Here is a 14,797-nt window from a genome sequence, read left to right as displayed (position 1 = left end):
AGATAAAGAGCCTGCGAGGAAATGCTCATATTTAAACAACGGCTACAAAAGAAATTAAGAGTATGGATTTGAATATGAATGCAGCCGGCGGTTCTTTAGGATGCCGCAACCCTCATTAAGAATGAACTGACCCTCGTTCAGGTGGATTTTACGTCTTGTGTTCTAGGGAAATAACAAAATGAAATAATACCTTGAGAGTTTGATGGGGCTAAGGCTGCGTTTGCAAAATAGCTTCTTTTTTTTTTGCTAATACACAGCCGTTATACGCATAATATCCCTTGGCTGATTATACATTCATCATCTGTTACATATTCAAAACATCACACTCGAGCCAGTTTGATGGTGCCTAATATCGCATGCATCATTGAGGAACATGAAAAAAAAAAAGCTTAATCAAAGATAATTTATTCCAGTTGCAGGCACAGGCCATATGAATTTGAGAGAATCATTTTCAAATAAAGCATATAAGTGAATATGGAGCCACCCTGTTGAAAGAGATTGCAGATTTAGTTATCACTGCTAGGTGTCTAAAGCTCATATAAAACATATCTCTCCAGCCAATAATATGGTTTGGCTTTAGGCTAGTTTTGGTGTGAATAAAGACACAGCAGACAACAACAACAACAACAACAACAACAACAACAACAACAAAAACAAAAAGGCCACTTCAATTGTTAGTCCAGAAATTATTCACTAGAAGCAGCAGAGATGGTTATCTTTCTGGGTTGTATTGATAAGATCAATGCAACCCGAGCACGGCTATTAAATGTCTAATGTGTTTTGGAACTTTTCCATGCTATGACTGTGGGGGCATTAACAGGGTGAGAGGGAGAGAGAGAGAGAGAGAGAGAGAGAGAGAGAGACCATGCCAAGTGCATCAGAGCATCGGAGAAAAAAGCTCTCTGAAAGATATCAGGTTTGGCCAGGAGGGTCTTCAACATAATAAGAAAAGAAAAAAAAATGCAACTCATGAATTGAAAATGGCCTTAGTTAATTATGTCTTTCAGGTTTGGAGAGTCAGCACAGCAGGAGAAAAAAAACTAAAAAAAATCCCCACCTGGTTTGTCAGTAGAGTTAGCTGCCATCAACTGACTCCTGTTAGTGGGTAATTTGAGTGTCTACTGTAAAGGATTAGCCTGGTAATTTTTCTATTATTGTGTCACTGTCAACAAACCCTAGGAATGAATTGGTCCTACTGAGAAGCAGGTGATTTTCATTATCGTTGTAATTGGCAGACTGTTTTTTACATCTAGTTGATGGATGGTTTGGTTTATAAAATGTCAGAAAATAATAACAGTTTCCTAAAAAAACAATCATTAAATTGCCTCTTTGTCAAACAGGACCCAAATATGATAGATTTGCTTTTATAGTGAACAGAAAACAGCAAATATTCACATAAAATATATTGGAATCAGTGTAGCGTCCATGATTCACGAAAACAACTGATCATCTGCTTAATTTCATGTTGACTGATTACTGCCTGTGCCTATAGCCAAACGCGGACATGGCTTATTCATAGAACCCTATTGTTGTTTAACTATAACAACACATCAATGATCCTCGCTGTTGCACTGGCTAACATGTTCCTTCATTACCGTGAACATGGGCAGTGTCCATTTCACTTTCAGCTATTCCTGCTGTTGTCAGCTCACTGGGTCAGTGCACGGCTGAAAATAGTGCTCATCAAATTCAATATCCAATCCTGTTTGACTAACATTTGCTAAAAACTACAGTTCCCCAAACTACATTTTTTTTTCTTTTTAAATAGCTACCTCTTTTTTTTAAAGTAAACTATATATTTGTGTATATTAACATCTTCAGCTGGAACAAATGGAATTATTTTTCATAGAAGAGCATGGTTGTGGTATTTCATGGGATAAATAGATAAGAAAATACACTACCTTTAATCGTATGTATTCTTTAACAGTCTCTATACTTTATTTTGCATGTAAGTGGATATTATAGTAGTCGCCATTGGCCACTAACATGTATAAATCTAAATACCATTTAGTCCTTCCATCATAAAGGCAACACACACAATCTATTCTGTCTAGCAGCTCTCTTTCTACGATCACCTGCTGCTGTTATACCGGTCTACTCTAAATCCTTTTACGTTATATAATCGCCCTATTTATTTTATGTTTACATTGTTGTTGGGCCTGCAATGGAGTATACTTTTAAACATCCTCATACTTGAATCATGTAGGCTCACACACACATTTAATAAATAATAAAAAGGAAGAAGCTCTCAGCCTTTTGTTGAGACAGAATAACCTTATTTCACTCAACTGAATTATCTCTAAAATATCTAATAATGAAATCCAGGAGGTACAGAAAACCGGAGGTATACGCTCATTTTGAATAAGAGTTAGCTCTCTCTCTCCTCTGCAATTTCTTCTTGGTTTCCTTCCCACAATGCCCTGCTATCTCACTCTCTCTCTCTCTCTCTCTCCATCCTCACCCCCTCCTCTCTTCATCCAACTCTTTTCATTGCCCAGCTCACGTATTGAATCTGCCTGATGAAAACAGATCTCACTGCAGCACCACAATAGAATGGCTGATGCAGGAAAGATGAACCCTAATGGATTTTTTTTTTTCAATGTGCTCAAGATTGAATATAAGGCCTGACCTCCAGATGTAGTGGATCCATTTCAACAGCACATATATTGTTTATGGTGAGGACACAGGAACACATAGACACACACTTGTACACACACACCCACACACACTCACAGACACACGCGCGTCAACAGCTGTCGCGGCAAAATCCCTTTCTTATCTACATATATAGAACTCAAAAACACTGCATTTCTTCAGCACACCAATCCGTCTGAAATGAGAATGGAGCCCCTTGTTATTTATCTATCCATGTCAAGTGAGGTATTCATTATGATAGCATCTCATGTTTGAACTGCAGAGTTTGCTTAATTACTCTGCTCAGCAGACTGTGTCAAGGTGAGGCACCAATTTTAATAGACACTCGCTTCTCTGCACAAATGAACCTCTGCTACGCTTTGGTGGTTTCGCCAGGCAGGCTATTTGATTTAGATTTTTTTCTTTTTTCTGAGTTTGCTTTATATGCTGCCTTTTCGCAGTGAAGTTGAAGCAGAGCCCTGAAAAGCTATTTTATATGTTCACGGAGCCTCTCAAAGCTAGCCAGATGGATCAAGGTTTGGGAGGTTTCAACATTATAATTTTTATTTATTTCAGAGATCAATGATCAGTCACCAAGACATTTTAGATGTGACTGTGTTATTTCCATTACTGCAATTTCTTTGGCTTTTCCTTGATTTATGTGTTTCTAAATGACCCTGAATCTAAACGTAATTTGGACAATATATCACATTGGCAATATATATTTTTTTCCACTTAAAAAAAATCCTTCTTTAAACCACCAGGCCTGGTTGTATATCAGCATAGCAATAGACAGCCATTACAAGCATTGTTTGTTATATGTGTTTTGAATTTACGTTTGATTGTGTGTCATTTCAAACATTTAAAAACCTCATGCATTTTTATCACACTACCTGCTGTATCCAATCTATTAAACCAGCCAAATGCGACCCTCTGAAGCAGTAACAAATATCCCGACCGCCGAGAGAAAAAGACTGGCCAATCAACCACTGTCTCCACGGTAAAGGTCATGACCAAAATGTGAAATGAATATGAAGACAAATGACACATGCAGCCAATAGATAGGGGGATGTGGGGGGGGATGTTCCAACATTAAATATAATATATGGTATGTCCATATTTCAGATGTTTATCAAGCTGTGTTTTTGCTGTATGTTGTTTGTCCTTATCTCCTTTTGTTTACAGTGGACATTATAATACATTACGCTTGACCTCAATATACATCTATATGCATTGCATGTATATACACCATATCTTCTAAATCTGTTTACTTTCATTATCGTACACCGAACACGCTGCCGATTTGTCATTTTACGATAATGTCTTGTATGGAAAAAAGAACAATATAAAACGTGTGTACTACTGTATTATGATCTGTTATATTATTATAAAGGCACAGCAGCGGAGTGCAGTTGTGTCGGCTTCTGATATCTCAATGTCAATGTCGGGTAAGCTACGAAGCTAAATGTGATTCTGACCTTCAATCCCTGAACACTGAGATCAGTTTGAAATGTTAATGTTGTTGAGCGTAGTATGTGTGTGTTTTGACCGAGATCTCAGTGTTACAATCAATAAAATAAAATAAAACATTGACATCTGTCCATACATTAAAGTGGAGTATTGAATGAGATATCAAACACCTAACATAAATGTTTAAAGCTCTCAATTCAGTGCACCTTTAGTACACTATTTACAGTTCGGTCAATGAAAAATGAATTTGAACACTGCTTATTCACTCTAGGGCCATACTGTTTGTATACTGTAAGAGAGGCCTTTAACTGGAAAATCATTGCCTTTTTAAAGCCTATAAGCTACATTATGTCTAACTCAAAATCTTTCTACATATATCACTGTGCTGCAATTCTGCTTTTTTCGGAGATGCTAATTTGTGGAGGAGCAGTTAGTGCTGTGTGGAGCTGAGGGAGTAATCAGAGCGTATTCATGTTTGAAAGGCTTGACAGATTGACCGATGCACAGTGCCGAGGTAGATATGATGCTGATGGATTTACCAACAATCCTTTTCTCCATGCATCAGGGCTGACACACCAACCAACCACTGAACAATCATTCAGCCCCCCCACCCTCCCCTCACTTTGCCCCCTTCTCCATGTCATGAAAATTACATTTACCCCTTATAAGGTTGTAATCTGTTTCATATTAGAGATTTCTTTGAAATGGCTGCTGCAGATGTTTTGCAATATCCAAAAAGCTTTGAAAAATCATTTTAAAAGTCTAATTTCCAAAGTCCAATGTCCAATTTCGCATGTGCTCCATCATGTTTTTCCCCCTCCTCTATTGCAACTTTTTTGATCTGCTTCAGTGTATCGCTTAGTGTGTGTGTGTGTGTGTGTGTGTTTGTGTGTGTGTGTGTGTGTGTGTGTGTGTGTGCACATGTGTGTGTGTGTATTTGAGGGTCAATCTTGCCCTCACCCAACAATTTTTGGTACAAAACAGTTTAGTTAAAATTAGACCCCAAACTAAAGTTTATAAGTCCACCATTGTCCTCTGATGCTGTATATGTCTGACTGTAATAAGAGGCTTAAATTGTCCGAAAGCATTTCCGACCATTACTGAAAATATACTCTCTTAAAGTGGCTACCAGGAACGTTCAGTTTGTGTTAAGTATTGCACCCCCTTTGGACAAAAGTGGTATTTATTTATTTTTTATCCACACCATGCTGTTGTTCCTGGGTGAGCAAAGGTGTTAAGAAAAACTATGTAAAAAAATAGCCTTCTTTTCACTCAATGCTGTTACATGTGATTTATAATCATCAGAGGAAAAACGAATTGAGAAGTTCCTCGTAGCTACTTTAACGTCAGCTTACAGTAGTGTTACTAGTTGCCGCCGTGGACACGATCTGGTCCACACTAGTGTTACTCACCGATGGCATTTGGCTGGAGACGAGGTGTCCGTCCTGTGCCAGCATGTTGGACATCATGAGCTCTGGGTAGGAGTAAGGGTTGAGCAGGCCGTTGTGTTGCAGCGAGTGGCAGAGGTAGCCGGTGGAGTCGTGCTCCATCAGGTGAAGCAGAGGGGTGTTGTCTGGATGGTTGGGTGGAGTGATGGGCGGGATCTCGTAGTCCTCGTCCCCGTTTCCACCGGTAGAACCGTTACCTCCTCCTCCTCCGCCGCCACCACCACTCTGACCTGTGTAGCTCTGAAGGGACAGACAAAGACAGGAAACACACATTTAAGGTATGGATATATTGGTATATCAAAACAAAAACTAATTTCGACACAACACTGTTACATAACATGGGTCGCAGATGTCAGGTATTCATCTTCCCGAGTTACTTGATTCAAAGCAATAGTTGATTTAGTCATCAAGGGTTGTTCATTGCTTGCAAAGGTCATGTTTGGATTGAGGGGGGGGGGGATTATTCAAAGTGTTAAACTACACACCTCAATACCTTAGTTACACTCAATCATTTAACTATAACTAGATCACACTAGCGCAATGCAAAGTTATGGTATCCACAGCAACAGTACATGTTAGCATAGCACGACAATGACAGCCATCTGCTAACAGTCACTTATAGCATGGACCTATAGGTAAAGGAAATGTATCTTTGTCTCCCCCAATTGCATTCAGGTTTTTTTTCTGGAACCCTTTACATTAACCATTGCTTACCACGGCCACATTAGACCGCATGTAACCATAGCAACAATAGGGATACTTCTGCACTGAGCTTCAGTACCCATTTGTTACTCTTTAATCTTGGAAGCCTACCAATCTTACTGCGAGTTAAACTACATCATACAAACAAACATAGAAAATGAGTCATTGTTGCAGCCCTGCTTTAAGTGTAATATAATACAATGTGTGCTGTCCAATTATTTTAACTAGAAGTTGAGTATAATTAATTACCTAGTGATACATTGAAAACTGACGGCCTGTAACCCTAATTTCTTGCAGAGGACTCCTGGATAAACACATATTGGACTAACGCTTACTGACAGCTGCACGTTTGCTTGATCAGTGACAAAATGAATATAAAACAGTTATCATTGATTTCACTGACCACTACATCACACATTTGGTCACAACATACACTGCTGTGGTTTATCAAAGAGCTGATCCATTTAAACCTCTTGTGTAAAGTGATCTTTGCAACAGATAAGGCTGATGTCAGTGTAAACTAACAATGCATTGGAAGCATCAAATTTTAATTAAATAACAAAACTGTTTAATGGGGCAAAGCTGGAACACATGTTATAAAGAGAAACTTGTTAATATATTGTCCACCAAAGAATTCAGCTTCCTTTCGTACTTTATAAAAAAAAAAAAAAACTTTGTAAGCCATTTAAATAAAAAATAAATTAAATAGGTGTCATTTTGCGTAATCTTTCAAATGTCCAATGTCTCACTTTGGAACAAAAAACTCAATGCCCGGCAATCAGTAATAGAGAAGAGCAAGCGCTACTGTATTTGTGTGCTGTGGCGCTAACACAGTAAGTCCAATCAGATCAGGGAGCGCGGGAAAGAAAAGAAAAATGGCAGGGAAATTCAACGGGGGAATGAAAAGCAATTTTGTCTGAGACGATCCAACTTGACTCCCATTGTAATGACTGAGTCAAATTAATCATCACAAATAATATTCTGGTGTCAGCCATTCAAGGGTTTTTTAATAGAATTTTTATGATTCATGTCTGGCGGTATACATCAAACAGTCAGTTCTGCAACATTTCTGAAATCAATTCAATATCATCTTTGTGTAGGCTGTCATCCTCGGCAGCAGAGTGGTCATTTATCTCTCAAACTGATACTTTTAGAAAATAAAGGGGCACGGAGAGATGGAAGACATGGAGAGAGAGAGAGTGAGAGAAAGAGAGAGAGAGAGAGAGAGAGAGAGAGAGAGAGAGAGGGGATACGGGGCACTCGTTTTTTCCCCCTCTTGTTTCTCTCAACCATGTTTTTAGTATGAAGGCGATGTTAAAGGAACATTCTGTAATTGTGTGACCCTATACATGACAGGTTTGTTAAGATATATTACTGAGATATAAGGCTGACCTCCAAATGATAAATGAGCCTTTTTGACAGTTCCCCAAAAACTTCAATAAGCATCAGAAAATATGAACAATCTAGAGTTTGTTGTTAAATCTATTTTACTTCTTGAAGTGATTAGAATTTGCGATTTTTTGTTATTCAGCAGTTGGGTGAGCCCTTTTTCTTCTCTCCATTGGGATAACAGATTCATCCTTTAAGTACATATAGTCAAGGACAATGTTCTCTGTACAACAATAGCTTTCAGCAGGATTAAAACGTATCTTGTAGTTTTCTTTTTGAAAGGAATACCAATCTTAGGCATGTAGGCACAAAGCCAGATGAGAGGAATTCCATTAAGTTATACAAAACCTTAAAACACTTAGCGCAGCCGTCTTTAATTTGACCATGAAAGAAAATGGATGTTAGCGATGTTTTATTGTAAAGCAAGAATGTAGACACATGGACTCAGCGATTCAGGAAGACTTTCATCTTCCTACACACATTACACCAAATGAAGAGGAACAAAAAAAATGTGCGATCGCCTCAATTTGATTTACTTTATCCTGACAAAAGCCTGCCACAGCCACTTGATATTCATTTTCTGGACTTTCCTTTTTGAAGACAGATGTTTGTTTGTAAACCTGTGGGGACGATGATGTTATTGTGTTATTGTTTGGTTCTAATGGACGAGTAAAACGAACATTTCCTGAGATTCAATTTCCCTCATAATTGTTGGAAGGAAACTAAATTGTCTGCTGTAAACATTGGAGCCATTGTGTGCAGTGAGTGCCCCCTGTGCTCATCCAGTTTGGAGCCTCTTCAGAACGACCACTGTGTAATCCGACATGCTAAGTCATCATTTAGAATGTTCATCAAGCATTTTGTTTGTATTAATCTACTCCATGCAGGCATACAAAAAAACGTTTTTTCTTTTCAGTTGCTTTTGATTGTGAAAAGGAACAAATATGTAAAAATATAGACTGCTCTGAGAGAACTCATCCAGTGCCCTTGATGTTAAAATGTAAATACCAAGGACATATACCCAGTTGGATTATGGCAAGATACATTATTCATAGGCCTCTATTCAGAATGAACTCGGATGTACAGGAACACATGTACAATCTGGCTAATGTACACTATTTTAAAAGGGGGGAAAATCCAAACAAAGACAAGGTATTTGATGGATCGTGTAGACCGGCGTGCTTGTTTCCTAGTATGGAATTGGCTTTTCATACAAAAGGCTCCTCCCCCCGCCCTCCCTCTAGTCTATATGGTACTCAGGGCCAAATCACCAAATGCGGCATTACACAGATTCTGTTTTCTTACTGAAAAATCCTTTATTTTCCCTTTTCTGATCAATACAGCACACTATAGGGACCATTATTTTACCAATACACAGTATGTTGGCTCTGCACGGTGAGCGAAACACAATCTGTAACGTTTTAATTAAGAGACAGACTGTAAGTGTTACATGGCGGCGCACCTTTCATTTGAAAGAAACAGATGAATAGACAGTTGGTCTGGGACCGAGAGAGAAAATAACATTGATTGGGGAGCTTTCCAGCTTCTCTTTTTTATTTGGCAGTGGCACAGACCTCTCTCTCTCTCTCTGTCTCTCTCTCTCCCTCTGTCTCTCCCTCTGTCTCTCCCTCTATATCACTGGCGGAGAATCCAAGGCCTTCTGGAGATGCTATTGACTGTGGCTAATAGCTCATTATATCTACATTCTTCTCTCATTAGATTATTGTAGTAATGCCTGTAGAAATCTGGGTTTGGGACACAACCCAATTAATATTCAAACATTAATTAGCTACCTCTCTAAAACAATTCACTGTCGATTATAAAATTCATATGTGAAATAAAAGAGTAGCATGGCTTTAAGGATTTGTGAAAACACTACATGATTCTGCCAACATGTTGTAATGAGATAATACTATTGGTTAATCTTGTAAGACGTTTTAAAACCAAACATGTGTTGCTTTTTCTGTGTTCGGTATCATTGTTAACTGTAAAGTTTTGGACTGTTTAGACATGTTGATACATTACAGGCTTTGAGCAGGAGCATTTTATTCCTAATTCCTTTGACTAAACTGGTAATGAATTCACTGAGATGCAGCCTGTCGTACTATTTGCCAATTCCCTTAACTCCCTAAAAAGGAACATCACACCAACATAATTTTCGGCAGGCGGCTCACAAACTGTGGGTGAACACTTCCTCTCAAAGATAATCGAGCTCAGGCATCAAGTCGCAGAACAAGAAAGCATAAGTGCATAAGTATCTCCAGGCCTGTGTGTGCCACCGTGCAGACGCACACAGACAGAGTTTGGAGCGATTGTTTCAGGGGCGGGGAGGAGGAGAGAGGGAGAGAGGGAGAGAGGGAGAGAGGGAGAGAGGGCCCAAGACCGACAGCTCCGAGAGACAGACGATGACAGATCTGCCTCACCACTAATGTGCACTTATCTGCCTATTGGAGAGCTTTTGTCACACTGGTGATTTATGCTCAAGAAATCCCCCACAAGCCACCACTTCCATCACCTCAGACACTCCTAGTTCCAACACCTTCCCATCTCCGCCCCGTGCAGCAGTCTGCATGCACGTATAAACAATAGCCCAAGTTCATGTTATCTCGCCTGTCCGCACAGTCCAGTTTGCAAAGGAAAAAAAAAACAGCGGATTTATCTTGGGGAAGAATTTGAGAGCGTCATCTATTCTCATTCGCTCTCCAAAAAAAGAACGATAATTCTGTATATTTATGAATGATCCTGTTTACTACTTTACACAGGGCTCTTGTTATAATGGAACACAGTCAAGGCAAATAGCATGTTGTCACACAACAAAGATCGCTTACTTTCAAATGTTTAATCTGAGCGGTTACAAACTGATCCGCTATTTCTGTGTACTGGGGCTGTTTGTTTTTGATACTCCTCTCTCTCTCTCTCTCTCCCCCCAACCTTTCTTCTTCTTTTCTCTCTTTATCCCTTCATCTCTCTCCGTCAACTCGGGCTTAATTAAAGCCATAGCTGTTCTTCAGCTACAATATCATGTCAAGGGGTATCAACACACCACAAAGCCCTTTCTGGCAGAGCCCGAAGAGAGGGAGGGAGGGAAGAGGGGGCAAAAGATCCAGTTACAGGCTACCCTACACCTCCACTCTCCTCTTCTTCGTCTTCCTCCCTTCTTGGCCACAGCCCAGCCCGGTCTTGCCCCCCTCACACATACACAGAGCCCAGACAAGTTCTGGTCCCTGATCCATATCCCCAAAGGCCTAGATCCCCCCCCCCCCCAACCCACCCCGCCTGCCTGCCCTGCACCCATGCCCTAGTCATCTCATCTCCCTCTAAAATAGCCAAGCTGCATTATTTATCCGTCACTATGTTGCTGTTTGGAAATCATGAAAGGGGGCTGTGGGGATGGGGATGCTAAACCACCGTGTACTTGGGTTATGTTCGGTGGAAACAAATGGGACAGGAGGGAGGGAGCTAGACACAGGGAGGAAAAAAAAGACACGCTCTTTCTAGGAAAGAAAAATCTGTCCACAATCTTTTTAGCTACATTATGTGAGGATGATTATCTTCTTTTATATAATAAGAGAATGCATGTTGTCAAAATGACCTTTTGTCAGAATCAGTGAATTTCTCCTCACAATCCATACCTGTGCGTACTGTGTGCGCGCTGAAAAATAAACCCAGTGTTAATACACAGACTAGGCTCTATTAACGATGTGCTTAATGCTCCTTATTTATTATTATAGGAGATTCAATTTGGAGGGAAACGATGCAAATGTCCGTATTCGGCCCTAGATATTGAGATAATTACTAACTAACCTCTCGTTGACTTAAACCAGCCTTTTCAAACTGCATATATTGCCCCCCCCCCCCCCCCACTTCCCCTCCCTCCCATCCCTTCTTTTATGTCTCCTTCCCTTCTTCTCCCCGGTGGATCCGGTTCCCCTCGTCTCACTTGTCAGTCAAGGTCAGGAGGTCGTCCTCATCTGATCGCGTGTCGGGCCAGATTAGAATCAGGGCTTTTGTGCCACGTCATATTTCATTATGCGTTTGACTCATCTTGCGGGTCGCGGGGTCAGCGTGATTTGATTGGATGACAGCAATGATATAATTTGTGTTTAACCCTAGGCTGTATGAGGCTCTTGAGTGGCATACTAATGCATCCTGCAAAGAAGGGGGCAGGCCCTCTCCGCCAGCGACTAATTTGAAGTGGCACACCGCAGAGTTGAAGGAGAGCCAGGGCCATTGCACAACACGGCCGGGGTTATAAGGGGGGGGGGGGGGGGGGGTTATCAAATAATAAAACACAACCTCCCTTGTACCGGATCCGTTTTTTTGTCCGTCTCTCTCGCGAAACGCTTTCTTTTTCACGAGGCAAGTGCCAAGGCGTCGGCTGCCTTCTGTGTTACTGTTATCCTTCTTTTTTTTGTCTTTCTTAATCACTTGGATTCACTGAAGATGTGTCACTGACCCTCTTTTCTCTTATTTTTCTCTTCTTTCTTTCTTCTTTCTCTCTCTCTTTCTCTCTCTCTCTCTCTCTCTCTCTCTCTCTCTCTCTCTCTCTGTTTCTTCCGCGCTGTCTAATATCGCTTGATATTGGCGAGAGACGAGACTAATGGTGGAAGTGCTGTCAGCAACAGCCACATCATTATTGCTGAACATTCAAGTGGAACACAAACAACATTTAAATGGCTCCCAAATGACAATACAATAAAATAGAATAGATATATAGCAGAGGCACACAATAAATCAACTAGGTTATTGTTTTTTCGGAGAGGAATAACAATAGTTTTCATTGTTTGATAAGCAAACATGTACCGTATGTCTGTCTACCTTGGCTGATTAGGGCCGCGTGCACATAGGGAGTTCAAGACCTCGCGGCGGTAATGATATGCAGATGCCACAGAGTGTCAGTGAGAATTCAACTTTGATCTCTCCACTAATGCGGTAGGGAAAAAACTAACTATGGGTGCATGAGATCGCTCAGGTTTCCCAATAGTCATCGGGAGTGATTGTGATGCCGATGTTGATACTGCTGTGGGTGATGGGGGGATAGAGGGAGGGAGGGAGGGAGAGAGAGAGAGAGGGAGTAGAAAACGGAGAGGAAGGAGCAGAAAATAAATGAGGGGGGAAGGGAAAGAGATGAACCCAACATTTCAAATGAGGACCGTAATCAAACTTATTGCCTGACAGGCTGGATCTAATGTTACCCTGGCTGGCAGACTTGCAGTATTATTTCCAGAGTCCCCCTCTGTCTCTTCATGTTCGGAGCAGCCATGTCTGCTATAGAGGGAATGCTTTTTAACTCTACTCTTCAGCAAAACAAATGTTCTTCAACAAATCAACTTCACTGTCTGTTATCATTGATACTATCACTTTACCCATGTTTTTACCTCTTTTCTATACATAGTGTATGCAAGATTATTTAGCTTTCATTATACACCAGTGTTTGTGTGTGTGTGTGTGTGTGTGTGTGTGTGTGTGTGTGTGTGTGTGTGTGTGTGTGTGTGCGTGTGTGTGTGTGTGTGTGTGTGTGTGTGTGTGTGCATGCATGTGTGCTTGTATGTACCTCTATGTTGTTATGGGTTTTGTTTTGTTGTTTATTATGTTGTTGTTTTTTTCCTTTTGTATGTTAACTAATATGTTCTAAATATATTATTGGGTTATTCTCAATAAAGACATTTGAAAAGGAAATGTCTGTTCTGTGGGACCTGGCAACAGCCACTGTTATTGCAGAGTTATGACCACACAGAAGACGCCAAGAGACCCAACAGGGCCAAAAAAAAAGCACCCAGTGAGTCAACTGTTTCTTTATTTTTAATGACTCCGTTATAAGTTATCTACTTTTCTACGGGCACGGTCCAAATCATTATTAGCATGTGGACAATGGGGCGACTGACTGAATGACAAAACTTATTATTGTTATAAGAGCAAGTAAATGGACAAAAAAGCAGCACAATAAAAGGTTGGTGGATCAGTACCAACTGACTCTAACAATGTTGAAAAATAACAAAGGGAGCGCTGATGGCGCAGTCATCCAAACAAACGTGCATTATTCTGAGAATTGTTAGGATCCTGTCACCCACAAATAACTGCTGCGCATCAGGAGAAGGGGGGGGGGGGCATGTGGCTGACGAGAGTGCATGTTTGTTTGCCCTTGTGTTTGTGTGTGTCATTTAATCTGTGGGACAAATGTTTGTCTGCATGAACAAGTGTAATAGCTCTTGAATGCTCTCTTGTTAGGTATTCTGTAGGTATTCCTTATTTTAAAATTGAAACAAAAACCTACTGTCAGGGACTGCCTGCCCTGTGTGTGTGTGTGTGTGTGTGTGTGTGTGTGTGTGTGTGTGTGTGTGTGTGTGTGTGTGTGTGTGTGTGTGTGTGTGTGTGTGTATGTGTGTGTGTGTGTGTGTGTGTGTGTGTGTGTGGCTGTGCGTGCGTGTATGTGGTGGTTGGGTGGTTGGGTGGTTGTGTGTGTGTTCTTAAGTGTCTCCCCTCCCTGCTTCAGAGTCAATGAGGCTGTGTATCGGAGGCTGGCACAGCTGGTGGCAGCAGGAGACTAACATCTGGACCCTCGTACTCTTGGTGCCATTGTTAATAAGAGGCTGGTGGGGAGTGGAGGGGAGTGGAGGAGACAGCTCTCCAGTGTCAATGAACCTCCCTGTCTCTCACTACAGCTCAGCAGCCCAAGACAGCATATAGCCATGACTATGATTTCTGAGTTAAATCCAAACAGGGACAACTTAATAGACATGCGTTTTGTTAGCCACACTTTCTCTAGGGATGGTTGTCCGATAGCTTTGTCCACAGAATAAACCCAACTGAAATGTTGTGATATCCTTACAATTAGTTTAATTATTAAATATATATTATATATGTATTTTTTGTATCTAGCGCCAACTTCAAGTAAACAATTTAAACTATAATACTTGGGTGTATGTCAAAATAGCTATCAATATAGCATTCCCATCAGTGTGGAATATTTGTGTGTGACGTTCTGTTTAGAAAATGGGATGATGATGATGATGATGATGGGAAAAATTGTTTGTTTGTAGTATGTCAACATGAATTGTCTTCGTGAGCATGCTAGCTACTTGCATGCAGATGTTAGTAGTCTCTCTGAGCTGCTAGCATGTCTACGGACTCTTGCCAAGTGCAATCAGCAGCTA

General features: G+C 40.6%; 1 protein-coding gene across 1 annotated transcript in view; it reads right to left on the bottom strand.

Moving 5' to 3' along the window:
• LOC307249946 (TOX high mobility group box family member 2-like) overlaps positions 1-14,797 on the bottom strand; it is a 92,402-nt gene that overhangs the window by 24,527 nt on the left and 53,078 nt on the right. The window contains exon 4 of the mRNA XM_080026852.1: positions 5,502-5,792. Coding sequence (XP_079882978.1) covers positions 5,502-5,792 — 291 coding nt within the window. The remainder of the gene's footprint in view (positions 1-5,501; positions 5,793-14,797) is intronic.

This window comes from Ammodytes marinus (assembly GCF_949987685.1).
Source record: "Ammodytes marinus genome assembly, chromosome: 4".
Lineage (NCBI taxonomy): Eukaryota > Metazoa > Chordata > Actinopteri > Uranoscopiformes > Ammodytidae > Ammodytes > Ammodytes marinus.
Note: the sequence above shows the minus strand (reverse complement) of the source record. Positions and strands in the feature narration are given on the sequence as shown.